We start from the raw sequence: 26,697 nt of genomic DNA, 5'->3' as shown, positions 1-26,697 counted from the left end.
GGCAAAGCTGCTGAAGGAAGGCGTGTGGCTTCCTGCTGCACAGCATGGCACTGCACGGCACGGCACAGCACAGGGGCCGCAGGTTCCACCCGGCTCCAGCGAGCACCAGGCCACTGTGCCACCATGTTAGGTAGCCCCTGGCCAGCTGGGCTACACCCAGGCCACCATTGTAGCATTGCCTGGAGGGCACTGGGCATCCCTTGGGGCAGGGATGCACAATTCCCAGTGGGGAGAAGAGGAGGAAAGCTTAAGCTCTGGGGTCTGAGGGTCCAGGTGCACATCCAACTCTCCCAAGCACTCAGTTTTTGGCACACTGAGGCTGCAGGACCCACGGGGGAGACGGGAGGTGAGCAGGCAGCAAGTGCTGTGCAAATACGCCCCAGTTCCTGCCCAAGCCCTGTACAAAGCTCCTGAGCAAGTCAGTGCTCTGGCAAAGGCCATCCCATTTTGGCAGCTCTTGGTGGCTGCATGTCCCCATTTCGGAGGTGCCAAACCATCCATGCAGGGCGGGTGCACCCACAGTCACACTGTGCCCAAAGGGGCTTTCCCAGCACCAGCATCGCCGCGTCGCTGCTGCAGCAGCACCAGCCCCCAGAATCACAGATTTAGATCCAGTTAAGGAGTGTTAACACCCTCTCAACCTTTTAATGGTGTTCGGGTGATGGATGCCCACGGAGACACACTTGCGTGGGTCTGAAGGGGTGGGAGTGGGAGACAGAGGATGGAGCAGAGCCCACTGTCCACACTGCAGCAGTCCACAACCCACAAGGTGGGATTTCTGGGTTGTCCTGTGCAGGGCCAGGAGTTGGATTTAATGATCCCTTGTGGGTCCTTTCCAATTCAGGATATTCTATGATTCCATAAAAGCACAGGGATGACTCCATCTCCCCATAACAAGGGACATTCCATGATGGAAGCAAAGTCACTCAGGGCTTCCTGGGGGCTGGAGGGGGCCCTGGTCTACCCAAGGCAGCAGGAGGAGGACAGAGACCCTCACTCATGGCATAAAACCCCTGATGAGGGTCTGATCCTGCAGCCCCTGACAGGGCTGACCACAGTCCTGCCACTCCCTGCCCCAAAACATGACTGGTCCTCATCCTGTTCTTGTCTTGGTGGTACCACCAGCCCTGTCCCATCGGGGTCCCACACGGCACCCAGCACCCCCAAACTGCCCATCCTGGGGCATCCCACCAGCAACCTGCTGGCACCAGCTGGGATGGGATGGGACAAAGACACCTAAAGAAAAGTAACAGAAATATATACAGAGAGCATGTGCAGGGATGCCCCAGGGCTGCAGGTGCCTGTCCATGGGCACTGACAGTGTCCAGCCATGGTGGGACCCCACTGTGGCACTGATCCTGCTCCTGGGGGGCTATAGGTTGGTGATGTACACCTCCAGCCCGTTGGCTGTCGTCCGGGTGGAGGCTCTCCGGGGCTCCCCTGCCCAAATGTCCCCAACGCTCTCGTACAGGTTCTCAGGGACACAGGTCTTCCCCAGCTTGTCCCGTTTCGCTGCCTTCTTCCAGTTAATGTCCACAGCCTCATAGTCAGGGTCGGGGCCACGGCCCTGAGCAGTCCAGGCTCTGTCATTGATGGATTCATAGCAGGGGTCCAGGGAGCCTTGGGCTGATGGGGTCCAGCACCCAGCTGGGGCACCCTCCTGCTGGCAGGGGGGTGGCCACCCAGAACCTGCCTCCCTTGAGGCCCTTGGGGTCGATGCAGGGACCTGGGATTTCTTCTTGGTGGCTTTGCACACTGTCGAGTACATCTCTTCCAGCTGCAAAAGGAACTTTTTTGGGTGGGGGCTTCGGGGTGATCCCTGCCCACTGCAGAATATCCCTGTGCCTGTGACCCCCCCCAGATTCTCACAGCCCCGCAAGAGGATCCTGGCAGTGGATTAACTGTTGGGGATCCTACTTTTTGCACACCCCGGGGAGCCTTCTGTGGGGCATAGAGAGCAGCATCGTGGGCATTGCCTGCCCCTTCAGGTTTTGGTTTCATTCTGCCTCCCCAAAAAGCCCCAGTGAAAATGCAGTAGCCTAATTTATACCCTGCTCCAAACACAGGTGCTACAGGGAGGCAGGGAGTTACACGACCCAATCTGTACCCCATCCCTGATGCCCCCCAGAATCATACCTTGGCCCGGGGGGCATTGCCTGTGCCATCCCAGCATTGCTGTGCTCCAGAGGGTCCTGCCATGGCTCCATCCTGCACCTCCACAGGCACCACCTTCTTCACCTTATGGACACAGGCGTAATCGGCCGCTCCATGTCCCACCCGTGGGGGGGACACCTGGGTGCCAGCGGGTGTGAGGGACACCGGGGTGTCCTCCCCCCCCACTGCCAGGGACTCATAGACAGTGTCTGCTGCTGGTCTCCTCAGTGGGGTGAAGAGCAGGTTGGAGTAGGTCTGGTCAGGGGCTGGGGAGGCGGCCGGTGGCTCGGGGACAGGAATCCGGGGCAGCTCACGGTGCAGGAGGCCAGAGCTGAGCAGGGACTCAGCTCCAGGGGCTGCAGGACAGGGGAGATCCAGGCTGGCCGGGCGCTGGGCTGCGGGAGAGGAGAGGAGATGAGGGGACATGGGGGAGGCAGCAGCACCAACCCCTGTGCCAGCACCACGCTGGCACCGCAGCATGGGTGCGTGTGCATGTCGTGGTGTGCTCCCCAGGCAGCGTGGGGACCGCAGGCACTTGCCAAGGGCCACCAGCCCCTCGGCTCCCCTGGCTCCATGGCCACTCACCGCTGTCTCTGGCCTTCAGCCGGTACAGCTCATGCAGCTTCGTGTCCGACTTGCTGAGTGACCGCAGCTGTGTCTGCCGGAGCAGGGCCTGGGAACACACACTCTCAGCTTCGTGTCTGGGAGCTGGGGGCCCCAGAGCTCCTCCCTGGGGCTGATCCTGTCCCCCAGCATGTGCTTACCTCATCCACCAGTTTCACCCCATCCGGAGCGACCTTCTTCCTGCCCTTGCTGTGGGGAGAAGTGGAGCTGAGCTTAAGGTGGGTGGCCAGGCCAGGGGTGAGGAGCAGCTGCCCCAGGCCCCCAACCTGGCATCCCCCAAACCACATCTCACTGCTCCTTCCCCAGCCCTGCAGCAGGGGCTGTGCTGGCTGGGGAGGTCTCAGTTGCATCCTACAACTGAGCTGTGCCGGGCACCACTGGCACCACCCTTGGCATTGCCCCTGGCATCACCCACCCTGCCCATCCTGCTCACAGCTCAGCCCTCTCTGGGTTGCTCCTGTGAGATTTTTGGGTGCAGGAGGTGTCCCTGGGCACTGGGGTACAGGGCACTGGGGTCTGAGGCGAGCAGAGAAGCAGATCCCAGCGGTGCCAGAATGGGCACACGCGGAGTCTCCACGTGTGGCCACCAAATGCCACCAAGGGGCCCCCAGCCCCATCCCAGTGCCAGGAGGGAAAGCAGAGGGGCTGCAGGCAGCACGTACCGTCTGCAGGCAGCGCACAGGGCACCCAGGTAGATCAGGCCACCGAGCAGGGCCAGGGCAGCGCCGGTCGGCAGGAGCAGGGTCCCCACCGGCCCCTCGCCACCAGCTGCAGCCATGGGGGATCTGCTTTCAACACCACCGTGGGGCTGAGCTCTGGGGAGAGAGAACATGAGCTGGGGTGCAGCCAGGCACTGCCGGGCTCACCACAGCACGAAATGGTGCTCCATGACTTGAGAGGCCCCTCTGGAGGGGGACATGCATTGGGAGTCCCATTTTCCAGCCAGTGGTTGCCCTCCCCAGGGTGACCAGGATGCCTCCAGTGCCCCATCCAGTGCTCTGCCACCTCCCAGGAAAACTTCTGGTTCCTTTTGAAAAAACCAACCCAGCAAACCCAACGAGATTCAAGCTCCCAAGTTGCCACTGAGATGCTGAAAAGAAGATTGCCAGGGGCCCCAGAAAACCTCTGGAGTCACTCAAAAAGTGACAGGGTGCTTTCTGGGGACACTGGGACACCACCTGGGCTGTAGAATGGAGGTGACACCACTCCCAAGCATAGGGGAGGCCAGACAGGACAGGCAGATGATTCAGCTTCCCAGAAATGGAGAGAGCTTTGGCCTCACAGCCATCTTCCCCTCCTCTCCCTTGTCACACCACGGGACACCCTCTGACTGCAGCAGGTCTCACACAGACCCCACCTCTCCTCCGCCACCACAGCCCCAGGTCTGCAGCTGCTCTCTGCTGTGACAGAGCAGACAACGCCCAACCTTTCCACCACTTCCCTCTGCCTGAAGCCATGCTTTGCCCAAATCCAGCCCTTGTCCCTGCACCTTCCTCAAGGGAAGAGTCCTCTCCTGTAAACCGCAGCAGTGGCAGGGCCAGAGCAAGTGGTGCAGAGGTACGAAGGTGCTGGGAAGCCCGACACAAAGTGCAGATGCTCCCCAGCCTGCAGGATCATTGCCGGGAGGCTCTTGGTGACTCCCGTCCCACCATCCCCGTCCCTGCTCAGCCAAACCCAAAGCAAAAGCTGACACAGCTTCACCTGCCCCAGCGTCGACGGCGGCTGCAGCTCCCGGCTCTGCAGAGCTCAGCTCTGTGCACCCTGCGCTCCAGAAAAGGCTGGCCTGTGACCCGCACCCGGGAAACGCCGAAAGGAGGCGGAGGCAGTTCCCAGCCCGGGAGTAAAGCCCGGCTCCAAGAAGCCACGGAAGCCGATCCAGACGGGGCCAGCAGGGTCCCCGGGCAGAGCTGAGCAGGACAGCTTCCACCAGCACGGCTGGGCACCCAGAGATCCTGCTGGGCACACCGAGTGCCTCTTACTCACCCTCTTACATATCACCATCCGGATGACAAAGACCAGATGAGCTCTGATGAGAAGCCATCCTGCCTCATGTGAATCTCAGAAGCTACAGCAGCTCCACAGTGAGCGGGGCAGTCTGTGCCCACTGTCCCCACTGCCCTGACCTCCATGTCACCCTGCAGCATCTTTGGAACATCTTTACCCCTATAACTGGCAGGTCTCTGCACCCTTCTATCCGAGAGCACCCTTTTATCTGAGAACTTCCCATGCCTTTGGAAACTGCCCTGACTGAAGCCTGAACCCTGGAGACCAATTAGTTCAAGGTAGAAAGTGAGACAGAGAGTTTTTAGGGACTAACCAGGCTGGACAGACTGGCTTAGATCAGAGCTGGGAAGGGAAGGCTGTTCCCTCTCCAACGACTTTTTAATTAGACAACACAGCTTTTCTGTCTGAGCATACATTAATTACATGGATTACCTGCAACAGGGCTGTCGTGTTAGACAGAGCCTGGAGCTCCTCGCTGGACTCGCTCAGCTCATTAGAGTGATGGGATCACAGGCTGCAGGAGTGGCCGTGCTCAGGGCAGAGCTGAGCAGGCTCTGGGGTTCAGCAGACAAAGTTCTAACGAGGAACGACAGTTGGGAACTGGTGTGATGTCGGAATCGAGGTGGAAGCTTTCAGCATGCTGAGGCAGGCACACATGGGGCAGCTTATCCCACAATGGGGGGATTTTCCATCCCTGAATTTTTAAGATTGAAGAAGGGACAGGCTTCCTGAGTGGAAATGAATACAGAGAAATTCTTCTAACCTACTCGGTTGTGCAGCTGGGTGGTTGCTCCTGGATTTCTGACCAGTGAAACTGTCTATTGCAGGCTCAGCAGTCACTGGGAAAAGCCACTTTGGACAACTCGTTGGGCCTCCCAAAACTACGTATTTGCGAGCAAAACTCAGCGCTCGACTGAAGCCGCTTGGGTACGACCGAGCAGGTTTGCAAGGCAAAGTCTCAACCAGACCTTCCCAAACCCACACCTGAATTTCCTGCCAATAAAGTTATCGATCTCCCAGTCCTGGGGCTGTTCCCTGGGGCAGGAGACTCAGCAGACGAGGTTTCACAACGTGCCGGCTCCGCAAGCCCGGATGGCTTTGAAGGCAAGGGCGGCCACGGCCGTTGCGTACGTGCGACACACACCCACGGCCCAGGAGGGATAACTCCCCTCCGTGACACCCCAGCACAGGCACCGTGAAGGGCAGATGGTTTGTTAACTCCAGGATGTGGGAGTTTTTTGTGACTCCTACAAAAAGCACAAGTTCCGCAGCCAGGTTTCATGAAAACAAGATCAACTTCACTGCAAAACTCAGTGCTGCTGCTGATTCTGCCCGACCTCTGATTCATCTCCCCAGATAAAACCACAGTTTTGAGTGCAGGGTGATGAGCAGAAGGTCTGTGAAGCTACTCAAAGCCTGTTTTTGCAAGAAACCAGGGGGAACATTCTGAGCTGATTTCAATCAGCAACTGTGCACACGGCTGCAGCAAACTCCTCTTGGGTACCCTGGGGAGTTGTGCTGCAAAAAAGGCCCAAGAAGCAGAAGTAGATGGGTTTTTTTCTTTTTAATTATGAAAAATGAAAGCCCTGTTACAGTTAGTCACAACATTGAATCTGCCCTAGACCGTGGGATGCAATTAGTGATTTTTAAGACAATTTCTAACACGGAGCAGGCACGAGATCTCACCCACTTCACTCATCTCTGCAGCAGGAAGGAGGGATTTCATGGTCAGACATCTCTGGAGGCATTTCATTTAGAAAAGACTAACTATATTTCTAAATGCCAAACCCCAGTGTCCCCAAACTTGGATGCACGCTTCCAGCTGCAGTTCTGATGGCTGCTCAAGTGCTGGAGTAGCGTTTGAGAAGATACAACTTTAAAACCTCCAGCTAAGTGATCACCCGCCCACACCATGGGGCTTTTCTCCAGGCTGACACAGTTTCAGTGCGTTTCTTTCTTCCTGCCCTTCCCTGATCGTGGGACACTCACTCACTTGGGCAGAGAAATGCTCTTCTAAGGCAAAAACCTGCTGGAGAGATTTTCTGCAGAGCTGAGCTACAGGACACCAGTGGAGAGCTCGGATCTGCTGTTATGGGAAGCCAGATTCCAAACTACAGGATGTATTAAGGTGATACGTGTCTTTTTGAGAACCACCTGCCTACCACAGTGGTTTTCTTGCCACACATTCTGTAGTTGTGAATAACCTCAGGTTTACAGAGGACAGTGTTTCAGCAACCACACTCTCAAGCCTCCTCACCCACAGCTCAACACAAGCAAAACTCCAGTCCCTCTTTCCACAACACAACTGGAAATTTTCCTATTGAAAAAAACCCCCACAACGCCCCACACCTCTGAACTCCACTCGTTCATCCCAAAACCAATCGGCTCCCACTTAGCCTCCAGCCACAACATCCCAGCAGCGCTGCCGACCTCCAGCACCTTTTCTTCCCTTAAAGCCCAGCAGCAGAGCACAATGCACAGAGTGGGACACATCCTCCAGGAGTGAGACACATCCTCCAGGAGCAGCACACAGCCTCCAGGAGCAGCACACAGCCTCCAGGAGTGGCACACAGCTTCCAGCCCAACTCGCAAGGTTTAAAGTTTTAACGCAGCTGGTACTTCCCCAGAGCAGAGCAGGAATCCTGCCTGTCCAGTCTAGCCAGCTGCAACAGCACCTCCAACAACGCTGTGACTTCTATATACTCTCATAGGGTCTTAAGGTATTCCCCCCTCCCCACTTAGCTGCAGATTCCCGAGACTGGAAAGCCACCACTTACTTTGCAGGAACTCAGAGGATGGCAGAGCACAAGGATCCAGTCATGCTCTCCTCTTTGCCAGCCAGCCTGGAGAATTTAATTTCTTTTATCCCGCCGAGTTAATCCCAATTAGGGGTTCCTGCGCATTTCAAACACGCTGAGCTCTCCCACTCCCAGGCTCTGTGAGGAGCAGCTGGCTGTGAGCACACACGGAGCACACACACCACAGCTTCCTGGCCTCGGAGGTGGTGGCTTCACCCCAGGGTAGGCTGGGTCTGTGCTCGCAGGCTCCCAGCACACACCAGCACCCTCTGCCGCGCTCTGCTCCCCGCCCGGCCGGTCTGGGTGCTCAGGGGAACACAAGGAATGAATGGGGCGCCCCAGATCATCACTACCTTGCAAATGAGCAATGCCTTACAAGGAGAGAGGGGAAAATAAACACCAACTTTATTCATCGGGGATGTGGATGTGTTGGGTGGGAGGTGGCAGCCACTGGGAGTCTGACAAGGCAGGCTGTGGAAATCCCAAGGAAGGGCACAACGCCACTGAGCTGAGACATGGGGCTAATACACCCAGTTCCTAAAAAGATGATGTTAAACAGTCTCAGAGTACAAAACAAACCCAAAAAATTTCTCTGCTCAGCTCCCCAGTCACGGGCCACTTGAGTGAGCACCCATGCTAGGCTGGGCACATCAGCCCTTGTCACCACTCGACGCTCAAGTGTGGGAAACAAACATCATTCGTGAGGGAAGGGCTCTGAGCAGCCATTGTTAAACCCTAGAACTGAGCCCCGTGTGTGGAGAACACAAATTCAGAACAATGAGGATAGTACAGCCAATTCCATTAGGAACTGATGGATGCTGAAGTGCCCAAGGCAGCCCCTGCCAGTTCCACATCCACAGCATGATCCAGGTGCTCTTCAGGAGCAGAGACCCACTCCCACAGGTTTCCTGAAGATCTCGTTTGGTTTTGCTGTCTCGCTGTGTTTTCAGAGGTGTGTCTGCAGCAACGCGAAATCCCTCATGACTTGAACGGCTCTGATCGTATCTTCTCCAGCCTCAGATCTTCTGGTTAGTTTGGCAGCCTGGCCCTGCAAGCAGGCACAGCCCTGCCCAGACTGACAGCTTTACAGGCTTCTTAGGCACAGATAAAAAGGAGCAAACCTTTTCGTGAGAAAAGTGACTCACAGAATAAAAGGAAATCAGTTTCTTAAACTAAGAAAAAACTCTGTCCTTAAGATACTGGCATGAATTGCAATTTTTTTTTTTAAAAAAAGCCTTTACAATGCACAAATCCCACCAGAAACAGTCTGATGAAACCACCATCTCCTCTGGGGCAAGGACTGGCTGCCAACAACGCAGAATGTAACAGAGGGGAGAGAACATCCTTCCTGTCCAAAGACTCTCCATGGTGCAGGGAAGGGCACTTGGCTTGCCTGGCCTGCTCCCAGCCCAGCCCCAAGCTCTCCCACTGGAGGGCTGCATGCTGGACACATACAGATTCTGCTCTTTGTGCTCATCCAGGGCCCAGTCCAACCTGGATCTGGGTCCTGAGGTTTTTTAGTAAAAGGACCTGTGTTCAGTGAGCCACCTGGGACAGAAAAACCCAACTAATGGTGGTAAAAATCACAAGGCTCCCTGTGGAGTTGTTCCTAGGGTTTGGGAATCCCATTACACTGCTGGCTTATTCCCCCAGTGTTGGCACTCTGCTTGTGGAACCACACAGCCTTCCATGCCAAGCCAAATGAGTTAGGCTACAGCATGTCCTGGGATACTCTTACAGGCAAACTGCTGAAATCTGGTCCTTGAGGCTGCTAGTTCCCACCTCTGAGCTGCCAGTTTTCTGTCTTTTCCTTACACTAAGGCTACAAAGAAATGCTCCCTCAAAAAATGGAGTCATCAGGTAAATCCCATAGTAAAAACCAGAAGGCAGAGAGCAGCTGAAGCACTTTGCCTTTTATGTTTTCTCCCAGCACAAGCCTTTTCTGCTTTGCCAGGCCATGCTCAGGACCCTGCCTGCACCCGTGTTTGTCAGGGGGGCTACAGACAGAAGCCACAGCTGATGGCAGGATGTGGGGCTGTCCAAGCCCCCTCAGCTGCTTTGCAGCCAGCAGTGTTATCACCTGAGCAGTCACAGACTCTGGATGGAGGTGCTACTGCAGGGAAAACTGAAGGAAAAAAGTGTGCAAGAGAGCAGAGAATCATATTTCGTGTAGCCAGTCCTCACCCAGGGCCCAGCTCAGGGAATGCTTTTGGGGCTGGACGGACGTGTACTTCCCCCTCCAGTCCCAGCAGAGCTCAGAAGCATCCAGAAACTGCTCCTTTTCCACCCAGTTTCAGGCTGGGCAGCCTGAGGCCCAGAAGAGCAAGACTGCTCACCCAGGCTCTGAAGCCAGGAGCACTAGAAGGACAATCCCTGCAGTCCAATGCCTTCCTCAGCACCTAGAACTCAGTCATCTTCTTGTGGGTGTCTGCTTTCTTCTGTTCCCGCTGCAGCCTGGCTTCCTGGGCCTGCAGCTGCCCCAGCCGCTTGTGAGCATTTGCCAGCTTCTCCTCCAGCTTGGCTGCAGCAATGCTGTGCCTGAAAGCAAAAAGCACGGTGGCAATGTCATCCTGCATAGCAACATCAAAGGCTTGTCCTCATCCCAGGAGAGTTTGCCCTTTCCTGTAGGATTAGCACAAGGGACCCGCTGAAGAACCTCATGCTTAGCACAATTTGGGCTAGAAAATGTCCTCTTGGGATGCTCAACAGCAACATTGCAGTGGTGGGCACGAGAAAGAAAGGACTCCAACACCTTCCCTCAGAGAGCTCCTCTCTTTCCCACAGCCTGAATTCCAGCCAAAGGACCACAGACACATCTGCCAGTGCCCAACATGGTCCGAAGCACACACTGAACTCTCTCCTCTACTTCCCCTTAGGTCTCATCCACATGTTTCACTTGTTCCTCCCACACCCCATTTCAAGCCCACGCCCTCCCAGAAGCACCAAGAACTCGGTCCCAAAGGGAACGTTTTCCTACCGCCCAGTGTTGCGCTCCAGGGCCTGCTGGATTCCCCTGATATCCCTCAGCGTTTGTTCGATCTTCTCCGCGGTCTGGAAGAGGTGGACACTCAGGGCTTTCCTGGTGCTCTTGCTGGCATGGTAGATCTCCTTGCTGTTCCTCTGGGGCAGTGCCATCCCTCCAGCCTTGTCCCCAGTGCTCTTCCCACGCAGCTTCTCATTCAAAAAGTCAAACACGTTCCGTGGGGGCTTCTGGCCGCCAGACTGTCCGGAGCTGTTTCCCTTTGCTCGGCATTTCCTTGATTTGCCTGGGTCCAGCTTCCCCTGCTTCTTCTTCTGAAGCACTTCAGCACACTGGTCCAGGGATTTCCCTCGAGGAAGCACCACAGCCTGCACTGGCTCCACTCTGCCCTGAGAATTCTTCCCTAACCCTGAGGAGAGACACCAACTGATTACGGCAAGTGAGGACATCCCCTCTCCGTGTCACCTCCCACCACAGGATCACGTTGACAAAGTCACAAGCTTAGAACAAGCAAACAGGCTTTTGAGGTACCAAAAGTTGTAACTACTGTCCAAGCAAGGGGAGCAGCAGCAAAGGCCAGGCCTGGAGCCTTTCACAGCAGGAGATTTGTGATTCCAAGCCCGGGGCCATCCGCCAGGCCGGTTTCTGTGAAACCAGGTTCAGCCTCACATTCTCAGCTTCTCCAGCCAAGTTCTACTTAAACTGGTTTGGTTCCTCTGAGAGAACCGGAGACACACAGGGAGCAGGGCCACCCTCCCAGAGCCCCCAAGGCTCGATGCAATTTGGGTGGGGAGCAGCGAGTTCAGCGGGCTTTGAAGTCTGTGTCCAGAGCCAGATGTGTTAACACAGACATCAGAAGCTTTGCAGATCAGCTCCCTTCCACCTACAGGCTCTTGACGCTCACACAGCAGTTCTCACGGCTTTGATCATGAACTTGACCGAGGTTCCAAGTGCCTCCAATGTTTGCCATTACCATACAGGGCTTGGTGCCCCACATGCCTGTACTTCCATGAAATAAGTCATCTCTCTTTCCTCCAACTCCTGTGATCTATCACATTGCTTGAGCCTCAGCTGACGGGCCCTTCAGCACAGCAAAATTCTGGCTTCACCCAAAATCTGATTTTTTTCCTTAACAGCCCCAGGACCTCCTCCTCCCCTTACCTTTTCCAAACTCATATCCCATCTGAACAAGCAGTTTGGAGCCAATGCCACGAGTATGGGCTTCCCAGCCGCCGAAAGAGGAGCTGCATGCAGGAGTCCATTCCCCGTTCTCTGGAACTCCTGAATCTATCACTGTAGCACAGGAGAGAAAATCAGTGAAACACAGGAACAAAGCTGCTCTGCAAAACCCTCATGGGGGGCACTCACACAGCATGAAACCCCCTCATGGGGCAGTACAATTCACTTCTCCCATCCTAAAATCACTTGGCCATTCCTCCAGCCCTGCTTAGTTCCTACTGAGTTGTCACCTTCCATGAACACTGCACAGGGAGTGAGTGAAATGAGAGATCTCAATTTAATGCACATATCACCTCCCAGATCCAGGCACAGTCACCCAGGATGGTGACACACATCAGAGTAAAATCTAGCACAGTGGCACATAATACTTACCCTGTGCCTCCACCTCCTGCCTCCTGCCTCTGGTCCGAGGTTCCTCTAAGCCACAGTGTTAATTCTGCGTTATCAGGATCCAGTAACCTCTGCTAGGTTAAATGTTAAGAGCTCTAGGACATGACTCTGTCCCTGTGACACTGCTGTGCCTGTGTAACCTCCAAGAAGTCATTTGGAAGGACCCAACACTCAGTTACTGGGATCTCACAGTCCTGGGTCACGAAGCTGCACAGAGACCCCCAGGGATGAGGGAATCTCCTGATTCACTTATTAGCTCAACTCAGGCAGCCACATAAGAAACAGGCTCTGAGCTTGGAACTCTGAAACATCACACCCTTGTGGAAGTTCCCATGGAAACCTCCAGCCTTCATTAGCCCAGTGATTTGCATAAAGCAAAGATTTTAGTTGGCAGTTGTACCATAGCAGCTAATTATTGTTCTCTACCTTTCAGGAACACATAAAGAGATTAACTGCTCTTTCATCAGAGGTGAGACACTCACAGTGAGAGCTCCAGGACAGTCATCCAGTCCCAGAGAAAGGCAGATCAAGATCACAAGAAGCTTTTGCTCATGCCCTCCTCTCTCTCTTACCTTTGGCATAACCAGAATCATCGACACTGTCCTTGTCAGACTCATCAGACTCGGCAGTATCTTCACTTCTCAGTGGGGGAATGACACTGTCCCCTTCCAGCACAGCCTCCTTGAGCAGCAGGGAGTCAAACTTCACAGTGTAGTAGCCACTGTCCACGTCTGCAGAAGCAACAGCAAGGACAGGAGCTCCAGTCAGTCCCCAGCACAGAGGGGGCTAAGCCAGACTCAGCTCCAGAGGAACGAACGGGAGCAGGGGAAGGCCCAAGGAACATGTTTTTAAAAATTCTGGGCATAAATTGTGCTTTTCATTTCTGTCTGGGAGGGAGAAGCACCCACTGCCATGAAAAGCCACTTCCACAATGACTGTGTTGATACCTGAAAGTTTATTTCTATAAATGAAGAGAGACGGGCTGTTGAGAAATGGAATTAAAGAGAAGTTAGACTTGCTCCCTTCTGAATTAATAATAGTTAAAAGAAAGATGGAAAGAGGGAATAAGTCCTCCCTCTTCCCAGGACACAGGGAAGCCTGTATGAGCAGCTGCTGGGCAGGGCCAGCTCCTCTGGTTTTTGTTTAAACAAGAGCAGATTATTGCAATTCTCACCTAATATGCATGCAAATTCCTGCAGGACCTGCCTCTTCCCTTTCAGAGTAGTTAATGACTTTGCACTAATCTCCTTTCCACACTCCTGCCCTTTATGTCTCCTTTTCATCCTACACTCTCTTTCCCAAGTCTGACACCACTCAGACTGGTGTCTCAGCTACATCAAGATTTTCAGTTCAGGGCTGCAGCCACACAGTTTAACATTTTTCTATCGCTAACCACAACAGCCAAGTTTTATATCCAGGTAACCATCAGCCTCCACCCTCCCCCAGAGCTGCAGGGCAGCCCCCTTGCCCCCCTCACCAGTGATTTTGGCTGTGTACCATATCCCATCGCTGTGCTTTGCCAGGCAGGCTGAGCCCACCCCCAGCGAGCTCAGGTCGGGCTCCTGGAAAGGCTGGAGCTCCTCCACAGACACCACCTGGCCATGGGAAAACCTGCAGGGAAGGAGGAACAGGAATCTTTAAATAAAAACCCCTTCCCTCTCTAAAGGAAATGTCCCAGTGATGAACCTCCCCCGGGCACTGGGGAGGTTTGACCAAGTGTTGTTGCAATTCCACAAGTTGTTCATGTTTCACTTCAAACATGCCATTTATGCCATGTAACAAAGCAAGCATCCCACCCTGGAGAATTAAACTTCCTAGCTAGTGACACATCCAGTAAAAAAGTTCATGTCCTTGGAGATCCTGAAGAGGATCAGAGACAGGCAGGGCTCCACCCCATCCATCTTCACCATCCCCTCAGGCTTCTCCAGGCCATTCCTGGTGAGGATCCCCAAAAATGGAGCCTCTACAATCTCCCTGTGCAACTGCAATGTGTGCACTAACCACACACTTGGGTGTTTTATTTAAAATACTTATTGCCTATTAATTTACCCACTCAGTCGTGCAATATCTCTGCAGCTTTCCCGTGGGATTTTTCATTTCAACTCTGCATCAGCTAAAAGAAAACAGTCCAACTGATGCCACTGCTCACCACAGCATGTTTTAAAAATGTAAAGGCATAATTTCACTGGGTAAAAAGAGCAACACAGGGCACTTTAGGAGGAGATTCATCCCTCCCACCCCCCTTTCTTTACCGACAGTTCTCCTTAAATCTGCACTTGTCGTCCAGGAAGAATGGGCAGGGCTTCAGGGACTTGTGGGTCGGGTACAGGTAGAGCACCCTGACCCCAGCACTGCCATCCTCCAGCTCCTCTGTCCCCACAATCATGGCATTGTGGTACTCCAGGGTCCCCCAGGAGCTGTAGTAGGGGGCTTTAACCTTCATCCCACTTAGCTCCTCCTCCTCCCTCTCTGACTCCTCCTCCTCTTCGCTGCACTTGGATTCGTTTTTATAACCAGTTTCTCCCCCTGTCTCTGAGGAGATCTCGTTGTTATTCCCTGGAGGCTCCTCGTCTGCTCCAAGTCCAGCAATGGCTTCCTTAAAAGCAGCGTATTCCTCATCCTGGGCAGAGCTCTCCAGGTTGGGATCCTGCCCCGGGAGACCTGCCGGGGAGGAGGAGGAGGCATCTGGGTCCAGAGCGGACAGGAGTTTGCTCTTTTTCACGGCCACCAGGCTGGACTCGGTCAGTTCTATCAGCTGCTTCAGATCCTCCTGCAGCTGCACCAGGTCCGAGTGCTGCGACGGGTCCTGGCCGGCCCCCAGCGCCAGCTCCACCTGCTCCAGCTGCGCATTGTAGGTCTGGATCGCCGCTTCCAGATTCTCCTCATCCATTATGGGCACAACAAAGGCACCTTTACCCGCGGGAACTCACAACACATTCAGCGTTTACTTAAGAACTCTCTAGATAACGAGTCCGCAGAAGCGACATCCACACGCCGTCCTGCTCCTTCCCTCGGAATTCACCAGGGCGATGGTCCCACTGGAAACAGGAGACGGAAGCGCCCGAGGAGAGGCCGGGCCCGGCCCTGCCTTCCCCCGCCACGGCGCCGCTCCTCCGGCAGCCCGGGCGCTCCCCCGGCTCCCGGGGGCTGCAGCACCGCCCCGGCCGCCGCCGCCGCCCCGGCGGCCCCGCTCCTCCCTCAGCAGCGCCGAGACCTGCAAGCCGCCGCCATGACACCCGCCATGGCACTCGCCACTTCCGGCTACGGCACGTCACTTCCGCCAACGCGTCAGCTCGTCAGAGCTGGGGAGGGTGATGTTGCTATGCATTCTGGGAGTTGTAGTCCACCGAGACTTCCAGCGCCGGCCCGACAGAGGCGCCGGGACTACAATTCCCAGAGCTCCGCGCGCGGGATGGCGGCGGTTGGCGGTGCTGGGCAGTCGTGAGAGGCGGCGGCGGTGGCGGCTCCGGTGCCGGGTGAGGAGCCTCGGGCTTCGGGTTCTGGGCTCTGAGCCCCGCCCGCCGCGCTCGGGGGTGGCAGCGGCCGCGGCGGGGGCACGGCTGGGCTTGGGGCGGACCTGCCGGGCCGGGACCTGGCGCTGGGGCCGGGAGGGGGAAATGGCGGTGAGGGCCCGTGTGCGCCTTCACCCCTGTCAGGCTGTGACAGGGAAGGAGGAGAGGGATCTCCTGGATATGGGGGGATCTCCCGGGTCACAGAGGAGCGGACCGGAGGTCGGGCACACCCTGGATCACGTCGGGGACAGCAGGAGCTCCCCCACTCGCACAGCTGGAGGTGAAGGGTCCCGATCCCACCTGTGCGGATCAAGCCCCCCCGCCCTGAGGTGCCCTTACCATGAAACCCCCGATTCCTGCCCTGGAGCGCTTTTATTTCCCTTTAGGTGACGGTGTTTGACTTCAAAGTGATCGCTTAACCACGCAGTTGCTCAGAGGCAGCTGCCTCTCGAAGTCTCTCCCTTGAGGTTCCCTTTATCTGTGTTTGAACAGGGGAGTTGTTGCAATGGCATGTGAGTCAGCTGGAGCACTTGGTGCCAGTGCTTCCTGCAAAGCCTCTCTGCCTTGTGTGTGCAAATCCAGCAACTGAAAATGCAACAAGTGTGGGCTTCTGCAGGTGCTGGTATTGCTTTGATTCTCAGCTTTGTGGTTTTTTGCTGGGCAGCTCACGTATCTGGTCTGTGAGATGACAAAGCACTGTTTGATGGGTGCCACTACATAAGGCTGTTGCTGGATAAGGCTGAAATTAAGATAAGGAGAGGAATTATGTGCCTTTAGGAAGCTCTGCACTCAGTTCAGCCAATAGAGACCCCACGGTGCTTTTGCAGGGATTGGGAACAAGGAGGGGAGACTGGCCTGTGCATTCTTTCTTAAAAATACCTGCTCTGTGTATTTGTATGAAGCTCACTTTGTTTTCTCTGGGTCTTACATTTACTGCAGGGGGTGTTCAAAGTATTCCTCAGCTCCCCTTTGAGCAGACAAAGTTGTCAAGTGAGAGCTGAGTTTGCAGCAGGTGCTGGGCACTGTGTGCAGACACAGAGCTTCAGCCCTTTGGAGGATAATCCCTCCCTCGTGTGCATTTGAAAACTTGATCTTGAGCCATTTTCATAGTCTCTCTGAAATCTGTGATTTTTCCTGGGGTTGCCCAAATGTGAGAGTTCCTGATGAAAGAGCAGCGTCATTTATTTGTCCGGGGTTGGGAAGAACTCGCGCTGTGGAATGAGAGGCTTTTGGGAATGACCTCTTTGTTAATGAATTCCTGGCATTTTTTTTGCAGGAGCAGGATGTATACACTGCTGTCAGGGCTCTATAAATACATGTTCCAGAGGGATGAGTACTGTGTCCTGATCCTGGGTTTGGACAATGCTGGTAAAACTGTAAGTGCTGTTTATCACCCTGTGGAGGGCACACACAATCCTAAACAGCCTCCAGAGATAAATCTTCCATCACAGGTCAATCTTTCTTCAGCTGTATCATGAGTTATTTTAGTGCTGTCACACCGAACAATCAACTTTCCCCCAGTACTTAAATTTAGCACAGGCTTTCAGGGATGTGGCTGAGGCTTTGGTAATCCCATAATCACCTATGATCCCTTCTTTCCTTGCTAAAATGTGGAGCAAGGAGAGTGGTTTGTCCAGAATTAGGTAGGACAGTATCTGCTCTAGCAGGATTGTGCAGAAATTAAAAGGCAGGTTTGGGGTAGGATTGTCTCAACAAGTAAAATATTTGGCAGTAAATACTTTGTCTCATTCCTTTTCAGACCTTCCTTGAACAAACTAAAACCCGATTTAACAAGAACTACAAAGGAATGAGTTTGTCCAAAATCACAACCACTGTAGGCTTAAACAGTAAGTAAATCCATCTGGAATTTTCTCAGCTTTCCTGCACAGTTGGACAACAGCTGATTCTTGTTTGAAATATTTAAGAATTGACAAGGGCAGAATAGTTCCTGGAAGCAGAGACTGTACCTCCCAACTGCCCAGGTCTTTTTGTAGAGAATAAAATAGGCTTTCTTAGCTTAGGAGTGTAAAAACCCCATGAATCCCGTTTCAGTGCTATGCTCAAGCTAAATTTTACTGGAGTTCATTCTTTGGTCCAATTCTGATATTATTTATATGGTATGACTTTATATTTGTGGTCACTGTGCAGGTTTTGTTCTGTTGTTGCAAATAACCACTTCCTGTGATTTGTTCCCCTACAAACCTATCCTGCCTCAGATTTCTCAGTGGCATTTGCAGGTGTTTGTGCTTTACAACACCTCCAGTTTTCACTGGATTGTCTTTCCTTCTTTCCCTCTAGTTGGTACTATTGATGTTGGCAAAACTCGGCTGATGTTCTGGGATCTTGGCGGGCAGGAGGAACTGCAGTCACTTTGGGACAAGGTTAGAGATGTGGGTTTATTTTATTTTAATTTATTTTATTTATGCAACTTGTCCAGAGAAGCTGTGGCTGCCCCATCCCTGGAAGTGTTCAAGGTCAGGTTGGAAAGGGTTGGGAGTAACCTGCTCTAGTGGAAGGTGTTCTTTCCCCTGGCAGAGGTTGGAACTGGATGAGTTTTAATGTCCCTTCCAACCCAAACCATTCTGTGTTTTATTTTAGACGTGGTTTTGTCTGTTTTAGAACTGAACCAGTACTATCGTTTGGTAGTCACACAGACTTATTTGTAACCCCAGTATTTAGCATCAACACTTTTTCAGAGATTCAACTATATCTGTGCAAGATGAGCCAAGATAATACTTAATGCTTGCATTATTGTTTACAGACAGCGATTACCAACCCATATCTGGGGCTTGTGCCGTAGAGATAAGCTTTGGGAGGACACAGGTGAGCTTTCTCACCTGGTATATTGAGCAAACAGAACAGGCAGCACATTCTGTTTGCCTCCATTCTCTCCCAGAGACACACCATGGAAACAGCTGGCTCTAACTGGCTGATCTCTTCCGTGTGTACCAAAATTTTACCAAACTAAAATAAAATCAGGAAGAGGGACAAACGGTCGCAGTGGATCAACACCGAGCTCTGTGTTCTCCTTGCAGTACTACGCTGAATCTCACGGCGTCATCTACGTCATTGACTCCACGGATGAGGAGAGGCTCTCAGAGTCTAAAAGAGCTTTTGGTGAGTACAGTGTGAAGAAAATTGACCCAAAAGGTTGTATCAAATGAAACTGTAATGCAAGAAGGAGCCTCTGGCTTCATCCCTCTGTCCGGATAGTCTGTGCCATGCGTCTGTACAACTTCAGAACTGGCTAAACCTCTGGTTTTATTTCTGTGCTTTGTAGAGAAGATGATTACCAGCGAAGCTCTGGAAGGGGTTCCCATTCTGGTGTTGGCCAACAAGCAGGATGTAGAGGTAAGATTCTTGCAGATTTTCATAAATGAGCAAATAAGCCTTGGAAAGGTGAGCTCTGCATTCACGTTAAATTTGTGCTGCATTCCTGGGCTGATCCTATGGGATTTTGCTGCCATGGGAAATACTTGCTTTGAATTTAGTTGTTTTTTTTTTTTCCAGTGACACAAATGAGCTTCCTACAGGCACATAGTTCTGAACTCTTTATGTAAACAGAACAAACTGCATAGCTATGGTTGGTCTTTCTCATACCGTGACTGGGTATATTGATACTGGTTTTTTCCTGTTTATTCAGAAAAAAAAAATAAGTGTTTAGTGCACTTTGTTTATGCTGCTCTTTTAAAACCCAGGAACAGCACAACAAATGTATGTGAGGCATTATCATCCTTCTCCCACAACTTGATAAGATCTGTTCAATGAAACATTTGTTTGTCCTAAGGCATTCCATCTATGTCAGCAGGGAATGACGAGGAATGCTCTTTTCTGGTAACATAATTTAAATTCTTTCCAGCATATCCAAAACTGCAAAGGTCTTGGTTTGGATTTGCAATATGATTTAAATTATTTCCAGCACATCCGAACTGCAAAGGTCATGGTTTGGATTTGCCACGTTTGTGGGCGGTACAGTGTTTAGGTGACCCATCCAGGGCCGTCCTCCTCTCCTCTGGAATGGAAAAAAGGCAAGAGAGTGCCTAAAGTGGTCATGGTGTTTTCCGTGTGTTCCTCCTGCTTCCCCCTGCGGTGTACCTGGAATTCCATGACTGCAGCTCCAGTGATTCATCTCTAGATGGAGCCAGAGGCTTCCAATAGGATTTGGAGCACCAGCCCTGGCAGTTGGGATCACTGTCTGTTCCAAAGTATGCAAATACTTCTCACCTTCTTCCCCTGGACTTTACACCTGTCCAAGTGATTGCACTTGTGGGAAGTACTTGAGACTTCCACAGAAATCACTTTGGCTTTACAGGAGGATTTGGTTACACTTCACATGTACAACACAACAGGTTGAGTTTTGGATGATCATGAGATTGTCTGAGGGAATATCTAGTCGTGGAATTAAGAGAAATGTAGTTCCATGTAAAACACAGCATGAGATTGAGACAGAACTCCTGATTTGTGGTCCTGACTTCACTGTGGTCTCTGGGATGTGGGAAAATTGTCTTTTCTGTGTGGAAACCAGAATATTAACTCTCATATTTCCATGCAACACTAGAGCTGTGCTGCAGGGAGCAACCTGCACTCTTGCCTTTAGAGCTGGAAAGCTGTTCCCATTTTCCTTGTGGCTGTATATGCATGCTTTCTTATGGGCACACTGCAGACCCTGGCTTTTCTGGCACTCTAGTCAGACTAAAGACAAATAACTGAACAAGTGGACTTCTTTAAATGACTAGAAAGAGGTATTTGGAGCAGGCTCTCAAGATAAAAACTAATTGACTTCCTGCCCCTTCGGGAGGGTCCAAGACCAGCCCACTGACTTAGTGCCTTTATGCAGTCGTAGAACTGCAACAAGAGATTAGCAAAGCTAAACCCAATGGGGCTTTCCCTGTTTGTAACAAATACCTAAACTGGATGTTTTGAGGTTCACTCCTGCAGTCTGATCTTGGATATGCACACAGCAGAGACATCAATGCTGTTGGCAAATCACTGAGGGGATATAGCTTATTTTTCAGTAGCTATTCAGATTCACTTAAGCAAGGGTTAGAAAACTTGGTGGCCTGGTTCTCTTCTTCCAGTATAGCAGAATGGAAGACCTCTGGAATAAAACTGAACATTAAGGGATTATCATTGATAGAGATTTTTCTGCTCTGGATCTCCAGACATGTAACTGTAGTAGGGAATTTTCACCAGCATTCCTCTATCCTGGACCACGATAAGGGAAGATGAGTGGTATGTTAATCTTGCTGGGATTTGCAGGTGAATGATAATTCTGGATGATGACTTATAGAGAGGCCAGCAAATACATCAGAAGTAGAACATCTGACATACTTGGGGTTTTTTGTGAAGTTTACCTACCTCCCAGTAAGATAACAAAAGTTCTGACTCAATACTTGAATTTGCATGAGGTGTAAGAATTCTGCTGTGAACAGGCACCACTACCCCAAGGTTCATTGTGTCCTCTCAGCACTGCCAAACACAAGTGGTATTTGGTCATATCAGGGGATGAAATACATTCACAGACTGCAAAATACCAATTGAGACTCTTTATGGAATAGGCTGTTCACATTCCTATTGTTTCTCTTTTAGTTCCATTCTGGTGATTGATTACTCTTGAGATGTCTGAAGAGGCTGCACTTGAGGTTTTATCCTGTAAGGTTTTATCCTGACAGGAGACCAAGCAGCAGCATTGTCTTTGGTGAATGGATAGACTCTACCCTTTTTTGGCTAAAACTTACCTTGCTGCTTGATAGATTTTTAGGTGAGCAATTGATGAGTCTTTATTTGGGTAATGCTGTTCTGAACCCAGTTGATAAAAAGAATTTGCTTTAGTCCTGGCTGTATTATACCTTGAGGGGCCTTCATGAAAAGATGTTTTACAGCGTTATTTTGGGGAAGTTGAGATGGAAATATGGTTTGTCATGTGTTGTGTGAGGTTCCTCCAAACCAGCTCCTGAAAGGTCACTGTGGATTGTGTTATTGTAATGGGCACTGTTGATGTGGTCACAGGTCAAGCTTTTGAGTTATGTGGTTTCAGCTGAGAAGCAAAACACATCTGTAAATAAATATTTTGTAATGTGTCTGGGGAGGTCTCTCTTGGGAGACAAGGGGAACTTGGAAGCCACAGCTGACATTTTCCCCTGAGCATGAGAAGCTCAGGTGCCCCTTGCTGGAGTGACAGATAATCTGCCTCATCCTCTGCTGTAAAATGAGATTCCAGTTTGTGGCTTCCCCTCAAAGACTAAAACAAGGCTTGTCCACATTGGTGTTGTCCCTCTGCTGTTTTACAAACAGCAAAATTTACAAACAGCCATGTTTTACAAACATGTTTTACAAGCCCATAGAGAATGGTTGGTTGGTTGTTGTCTCTTGCCCGTCTTCCAGACCTGCTGGTATGAATTCCCACTCTCAAGTCCAGTCTGACTCCCTCTAAAGTCAGTATTTGGGTTTTTTTAAAATTAGCTATTTTTCTGTGAGTGACAGTTCATTCATATGAACTGAGCCTTTTTCACTTGGCAGAAATCCTGAACTAAATTGTTAGGAATTTGGTGCAGTGATGTCAGTAACATTTTTGGATATGGTTTCCAGGTCATTCATTGAAAGGGCAAGTTTGAAATGCAGCTTGAGGTCATAAGAAAGTACAGTCATCAAAAGTTGCACAACCGATGGAGTCGAGGACAGTGGATGAACTGGGTGTAGTTAAACTCCTCTCAAGGCATTTCTTAAGAACCCTTCTTATTTATAAGCAGTGAAACCTGCTTACTTGTTGAATGGTTATCTCCATGGAAGTTTCTTGTATTTAATTTCTCCAGAACCAGTGATTTGCAACATAAATGGCTGGTATCATTAATTTCCGTATTTCTGTTCTCTCAGGGTTCACATCTGCTTGGCCAATCCTCAGGGCCCACAAGGGTCCAATTTGGCATTTGTCTAAATTTGTAAACTTGTCCAAAGCGTGTATTTGGGCCTCATGGATGGGTCAAAGCACATATTTGAGCCATGTTGAAGGTACAGAATGTCCTTGCAGAGAGAGGAGGAAAGGTGGGCTCGTGGCCAGCTGAAGCACTTAAATGGCTCATCCAGGACTTCTGAGGAAAAAGCAAGCACTGAGATCAGGGAAGGATCTAGAGACTGGTGATTTCTCTTGTAGCTGCTTTGTGTGCTCAGGGAGGTGCAGGTCCAGACTTCACTAGGGCAGGTTTGCTTTTGTTGTGTTTGTAGCTCTAAGAATCAGATTTTTGTGGTAACGCTGCGATTTGTGTCAGTGATGCACTCGTTTATCAGGGGGTTTATGATTTGTGTTGTAAAGCCACTTCCCAGCAGCCTTCTGGCAGCCTCACAGAAGTTCAAGACCTGCAGAGGGTCAAGAGCACAGTGATATCAGGCATCAGAAAACATGCTGCATTCAGTGGTGCCAGCGTTCCTCTGAATGCAGACAGACAGGTGCAGGGTGGCTGTGCCTGTAGTGGCAAGGAATGTGCTGAGAACTTGAAAAAAATCACATCCAAGCCGTTTTGTGAGAGTGCCCAGGCTGCTGGCAAAGAGTCCGCTGGGCTTGCAGCAGGTCCAGTGTTTCAAAAGCCTTTGTAAATAGTAAATCTCTTGTAGTGTCCTGGTGGACAGAAGCTGTGTGTGATGATGGGGTGGGTTGGAAGGAGTATCCTGAGGGAGTGCAGGTTGTGCTCATTTTCAGGACTCTGTTTGCTTAGAAGTGCACAAACGTGTGTGTGTACTGTCTGCAAACAGCATTCTCTTTAGTGAAAAAAGGAATATGTTAATTTTTTTGGGATGTAAAGAGGTGAATTTGCTGTGTTGGTGGGTGAGGGGGTTTAACCTTCCAGCATTGCCATCCTGACCGAAGCAGGACTGCAGACATGGTAGGATTTGTTGTGGAAGAAGGTCGCCATCTCTTGCAGCACAGAAAGCAAGCTCTTCTTTGGTTCCCTTTGCAGACTTGTCTGTCAATACCTGACATCAAGACAGCATTTAGTGACTGCATTAACAAAATTGGGAAGAGAGACTGCCTGACTCAAGCCTGCTCAGCCTTGACTGGGTGAGTATGAGAATGGATGGAGTTTTGGTTGACTGAGCAGCTGTGGGGTGTCACACACAGAGCAGCATTATGGGATATACTAACCCCTGAAAGGGAGCTGGGCTTCCTCCCAGCACTGACTTGTGTGTGAACCCTGGACATGCACCAGGTCAGTAACTTCATCAGTAAATCCTGCCTATGAAACCGCATGGAAATGTACTGCTGGCTGAGAGCAACAGGACTTCTCCACACACAATAATCCTTGCAGATGCTGGCTTGCTGCAGCTCCTGGCTTTAAGTTAAGGAGTCAGTTGAAAATGCAGCTGTTGATGCCACTGCCAGAGAAATGGGGGGTGCTCTGCTGCTGCTGCCATAATTACGCTCTTGCTTTCATATTCTTTGGTGTGCAGATGAGCTTTGTGATGTGGGTAATGTAACAGTCTCCAAGAGAGTTCTTACAAAGGGACGGCCGTTGGTTTAAAATTTGATGAGTAAAACAGACCAAAGTCTGGCTGTACACAGCTGCACACCACGACCTTGACCAACCCGCTGGATTCCTGACATCTCAGCGTCACTGCTGCTCCTCGAATCTTGCAATACTTTGGTTACACTTTCAGTTCTTTGAGTGAAAAGTGCTATTTGTTGCAAGTTGAAAGTTCTGTTCCAGATGGCAGAAACACTCCTGGCTGAATTTCTGCCTGTGCTAAATCCAGAGCTTTGAGATTTCTTCTAAATCTAGCAAGAAATCTGTGTTATCATACAAGCAACTGCAAAAAAAACCCCTCTTAAAAAACCTCTTAAACCATGAAAAAAATCTGTTGTCTTCATTGCTACAAAAAACACATGCCATTAAGCAGATGAGTGACCAGAAGAACAATGGTTAAGCATTGACTGGAAGAGAAGTATTAGGTGAAAAGCAACCTTTTAAAACACTTCAAGTTTTGGTCTATGTGGAATTTCCTTTCAAAATTCCAGTTTGAGCTTGCACTAAAACAATTAATAACTTGTGGAAGTCCTGGCTGGGGAGCTGTGCAGACCAGCGAGGTGGTGACTTGCTTGGCAGCCCCAGCACAGACAGTTAACAGAAAGATGGAACCGCGATTGGAAGATCTGATGCAACTGATGTGAGGTTTGTGGCAAAATAACCTCAAACCAGCTGTCAGGTTTGTTTAATGCTTGTTCGTCCCAAGGTTTCCACAGAGTCGGTGACTAAATTGGATATAGACATGTACAGACACCAGAAAAATAAAGGATGGAGTTTATATGCTGAGTTAGAAGAAATCAGATCCCTATTGTGTGCCTGTATGAGAAATAACACAGTAATGGCAATAAATAACTGCAGGGCAGAGCCCTTCGCTTTCTCTTGTAAGGGCTCAGGGCCTGCCTGAACCATGTTTCTGTTCTTGTTTGCTACTTGTTGATGATTTATTTTAAAACCTTATCTGCTTATCTTACTTCCTTAGCAAAGGGGTGAACGAAGGAATCGAATGGATGGTGAAGTGCGTGGTGAGGAATATCCACCGGCCGCCAAGAAAGAAGGACATCACGTAAGGAATTCCAAGTCAGCCAAGGAGCAGACAGTCTTTTTCCACACAGTTTTGTGTTCCCTTTAAAGAAGGTGATCCACTGGATTCCTATTACGCCTGATTCTTCCCTAAGTTTGGAGACAAATATTCTCTTTCTGTGTCTAAAAAACTTGAGCCAAGGATTCCAACTGGGTGGGGGGTGGGAATCTCTTACATTAAGTGTTAAGTCTTTGGCTTGAGAGCATCCTATGTAGCAACCTACACATTGTTGCAGATGCAAAGGACTTAATTTTCTACTGTTTTACTTTGTGATTCCTGATTTGTTAGTCTAACAGGCTGGAGGCCAGTGACATGAAGGAACTCCTGAAGGAACTGTGTAGGTGAATGTGGGAGGGGAGGAGCAGCCTGAGGAATAGCTGTCCCTCCTAACTGAGAAGATCCCTTGCTGCTCCAGCCCCGTGGAGTCTGCAGGGTGTCACTGGCCCTGTTATGCTGCTGTTTGTGTAGTGGGGAGAAACAGTGTTGATTAGAACTTGATTTTCAGTCGGCATGAGGACTTGTAACTTTGACCTGTGGTAAATTCAGACATGGAAGCCAGCAACTGCACAATGGTCATAGGATCATGGAATTGTTAAGGTTGGAAAAGACCTCGAAGACCATCAAATCCAACTGCATGGTTGTACGCTGGTTGAAATGGGTATTCCTACCAGGACATGGACTCCAAAAGCACTGCCCTGCTCTGACTGGCAAGCTCTTTGTTCATTCTCTTTAATCCTAAGAGTAATTGGGATCTTCTGTAACTGGAATGAATCGAGGCCCTCTCTGTGATCCTTCTTGGCCAAAAGCAGAACCTCTAGGCAGGGAGAAATCAGTATGCAATAAAGCTTCCTACTTCTTTGAACTTCTCTGGCTGAAACAAGTGATGTTTGGGAATAGCAGAACTTAGCCCTATAGTTTTTTGAAATGTAAGAAAGAACAGACAGGCAGCACTCAAAGTCAAACAGTGCTCAGTTCTTACCTCACCTACTCAGCTAGATCTGCTGATGTATCACTAACATTTCCCTGAGTATCTCATTTTACATGAATTCGATGGTGGTTTGGCAGTGGGTTTGTCAGTTGTTCCTGATCTGGTTTAGTCACTCCTGGTGCTGTTTGCTCACAAAATGAAGGGGCCATTAATCAAGGTGTACTTGAGCATGTCAGCAGTATTTGTTTAAAGTCTGTGGGTTGGTGTGTGTCAAAGAACTTTCTGCTGGGTTTTTCACGTGCAACTCACTGCAGATTTTTTTTGGAGACAACATTCATTCACTCACATTTAGGTCAAAGGAGCAGCTGGGCTGTGTCGTTAAACACATGAAGTCAGTGGAAATAGTTGCAAACTGGGAAGCAGAATCTTGCTTTTCCTTGCTTAAGTAAGGCTCTTGCAGACCTACTGACC

At 50.8% G+C, this 26,697-nt stretch overlaps 3 protein-coding genes across 3 annotated transcripts; 1 reads left to right on the top strand and 2 right to left on the bottom strand.

The window, feature by feature from the left end:
• Positions 1 to 1,242: 1,242 nt before the first annotated feature.
• LIME1 (Lck interacting transmembrane adaptor 1) lies at positions 1,243 to 3,731 on the bottom strand. The gene is made up of 5 exons (XM_064674475.1): positions 3,441 to 3,731; positions 2,919 to 2,967; positions 2,740 to 2,827; positions 2,137 to 2,549; positions 1,243 to 1,777 (listed from the first exon to the last, which is right to left on the bottom strand). The coding sequence occupies exons 1-5, from the start codon at positions 3,608 to 3,610 to the stop codon at positions 1,373 to 1,375; spliced, it is 1,125 nt and encodes a 374-aa protein (XP_064530545.1). The 5' UTR covers positions 3,611 to 3,731; the 3' UTR covers positions 1,243 to 1,372.
• Positions 3,732 to 7,963: 4,232 nt separating this feature from the next.
• Positions 7,964 to 15,427, bottom strand: ZGPAT (zinc finger CCCH-type and G-patch domain containing). Its single transcript, XM_064673920.1, has 6 exons — positions 14,442 to 15,427; positions 13,667 to 13,800; positions 12,762 to 12,920; positions 11,722 to 11,853; positions 10,558 to 10,969; positions 7,964 to 10,118 (listed from the first exon to the last, which is right to left on the bottom strand). Exons 1-6 carry the CDS (start codon positions 15,077 to 15,079, stop codon positions 9,980 to 9,982), a joined length of 1,614 nt encoding a protein of 537 aa, XP_064529990.1. The 5' UTR covers positions 15,080 to 15,427; the 3' UTR covers positions 7,964 to 9,979.
• A 172-nt stretch (positions 15,428 to 15,599) lies between these two features.
• ARFRP1 (ADP ribosylation factor related protein 1) lies at positions 15,600 to 26,160 on the top strand. Its single transcript, XM_064673919.1, has 8 exons — positions 15,600 to 15,665; positions 16,978 to 17,077; positions 17,461 to 17,548; positions 18,000 to 18,082; positions 18,737 to 18,818; positions 18,982 to 19,052; positions 23,654 to 23,754; positions 25,197 to 26,160. Exons 2-8 carry the CDS (start codon positions 16,985 to 16,987, stop codon positions 25,282 to 25,284), a joined length of 606 nt encoding a protein of 201 aa, XP_064529989.1. The 5' UTR covers positions 15,600 to 15,665; positions 16,978 to 16,984; the 3' UTR covers positions 25,285 to 26,160.
• The last annotated feature ends 537 nt before the right edge of the window (positions 26,161 to 26,697 follow it).

This window comes from Pseudopipra pipra, chromosome 17 (assembly GCF_036250125.1).
Source record: "Pseudopipra pipra isolate bDixPip1 chromosome 17, bDixPip1.hap1, whole genome shotgun sequence".
NCBI classification, from domain to species: domain Eukaryota; kingdom Metazoa; phylum Chordata; class Aves; order Passeriformes; family Pipridae; genus Pseudopipra; species Pseudopipra pipra.
The sequence above is the reverse complement of the archived record's forward strand: the minus strand, read 5'-3'. Positions and strand labels throughout refer to the sequence as shown.

Bases quoted from the DNA above. Each gene is read 5' to 3' on its own strand.
- ARFRP1 (XM_064673919.1), top strand. From the start codon at position 16,985: ATGTATACACTGCTGTCAGGGCTCTATAAATACATGTTCCAGAGGGAT. The intron at 18,083-18,736 runs GTTAGAGATGTG...TTCTCCTTGCAG, and splicing joins TGCAGTCACTTTGGGACAAG to TACTACGCTGAATCTCACGG. The intron at 23,755-25,196 runs GTGAGTATGAGA...TTACTTCCTTAG, and splicing joins GCCTGCTCAGCCTTGACTGG to CAAAGGGGTGAACGAAGGAA.
- ZGPAT (XM_064673920.1), bottom strand. From the start codon at position 15,079: ATGGATGAGGAGAATCTGGAAGCGGCGATCCAGACCTACAATGCGCAG. The intron at 11,854-12,761 runs GTAAGAGAGAGA...CCTGTGCTACAG, and splicing joins TGATTCTGGTTATGCCAAAG to TGATAGATTCAGGAGTTCCA. The intron at 10,970-11,721 runs GTAAGGGGAGGA...GTCTCTCCTCAG, and splicing joins GGGATATGAGTTTGGAAAAG to GGTTAGGGAAGAATTCTCAG.
- LIME1 (XM_064674475.1), bottom strand. From the start codon at position 3,610: ATGTTCTCTCTCCCCAGAGCTCAGCCCCACGGTGGTGTTGAAAGCAGA. The intron at 2,550-2,739 runs GTGAGTGGCCAT...CCTCTCCCGCAG, and splicing joins GCTGAAGGCCAGAGACAGCG to CCCAGCGCCCGGCCAGCCTG. The intron at 1,778-2,136 runs GTATGATTCTGG...TTCCTTTTGCAG, and splicing joins GCAATGCCCCCCGGGCCAAG to CTGGAAGAGATGTACTCGAC.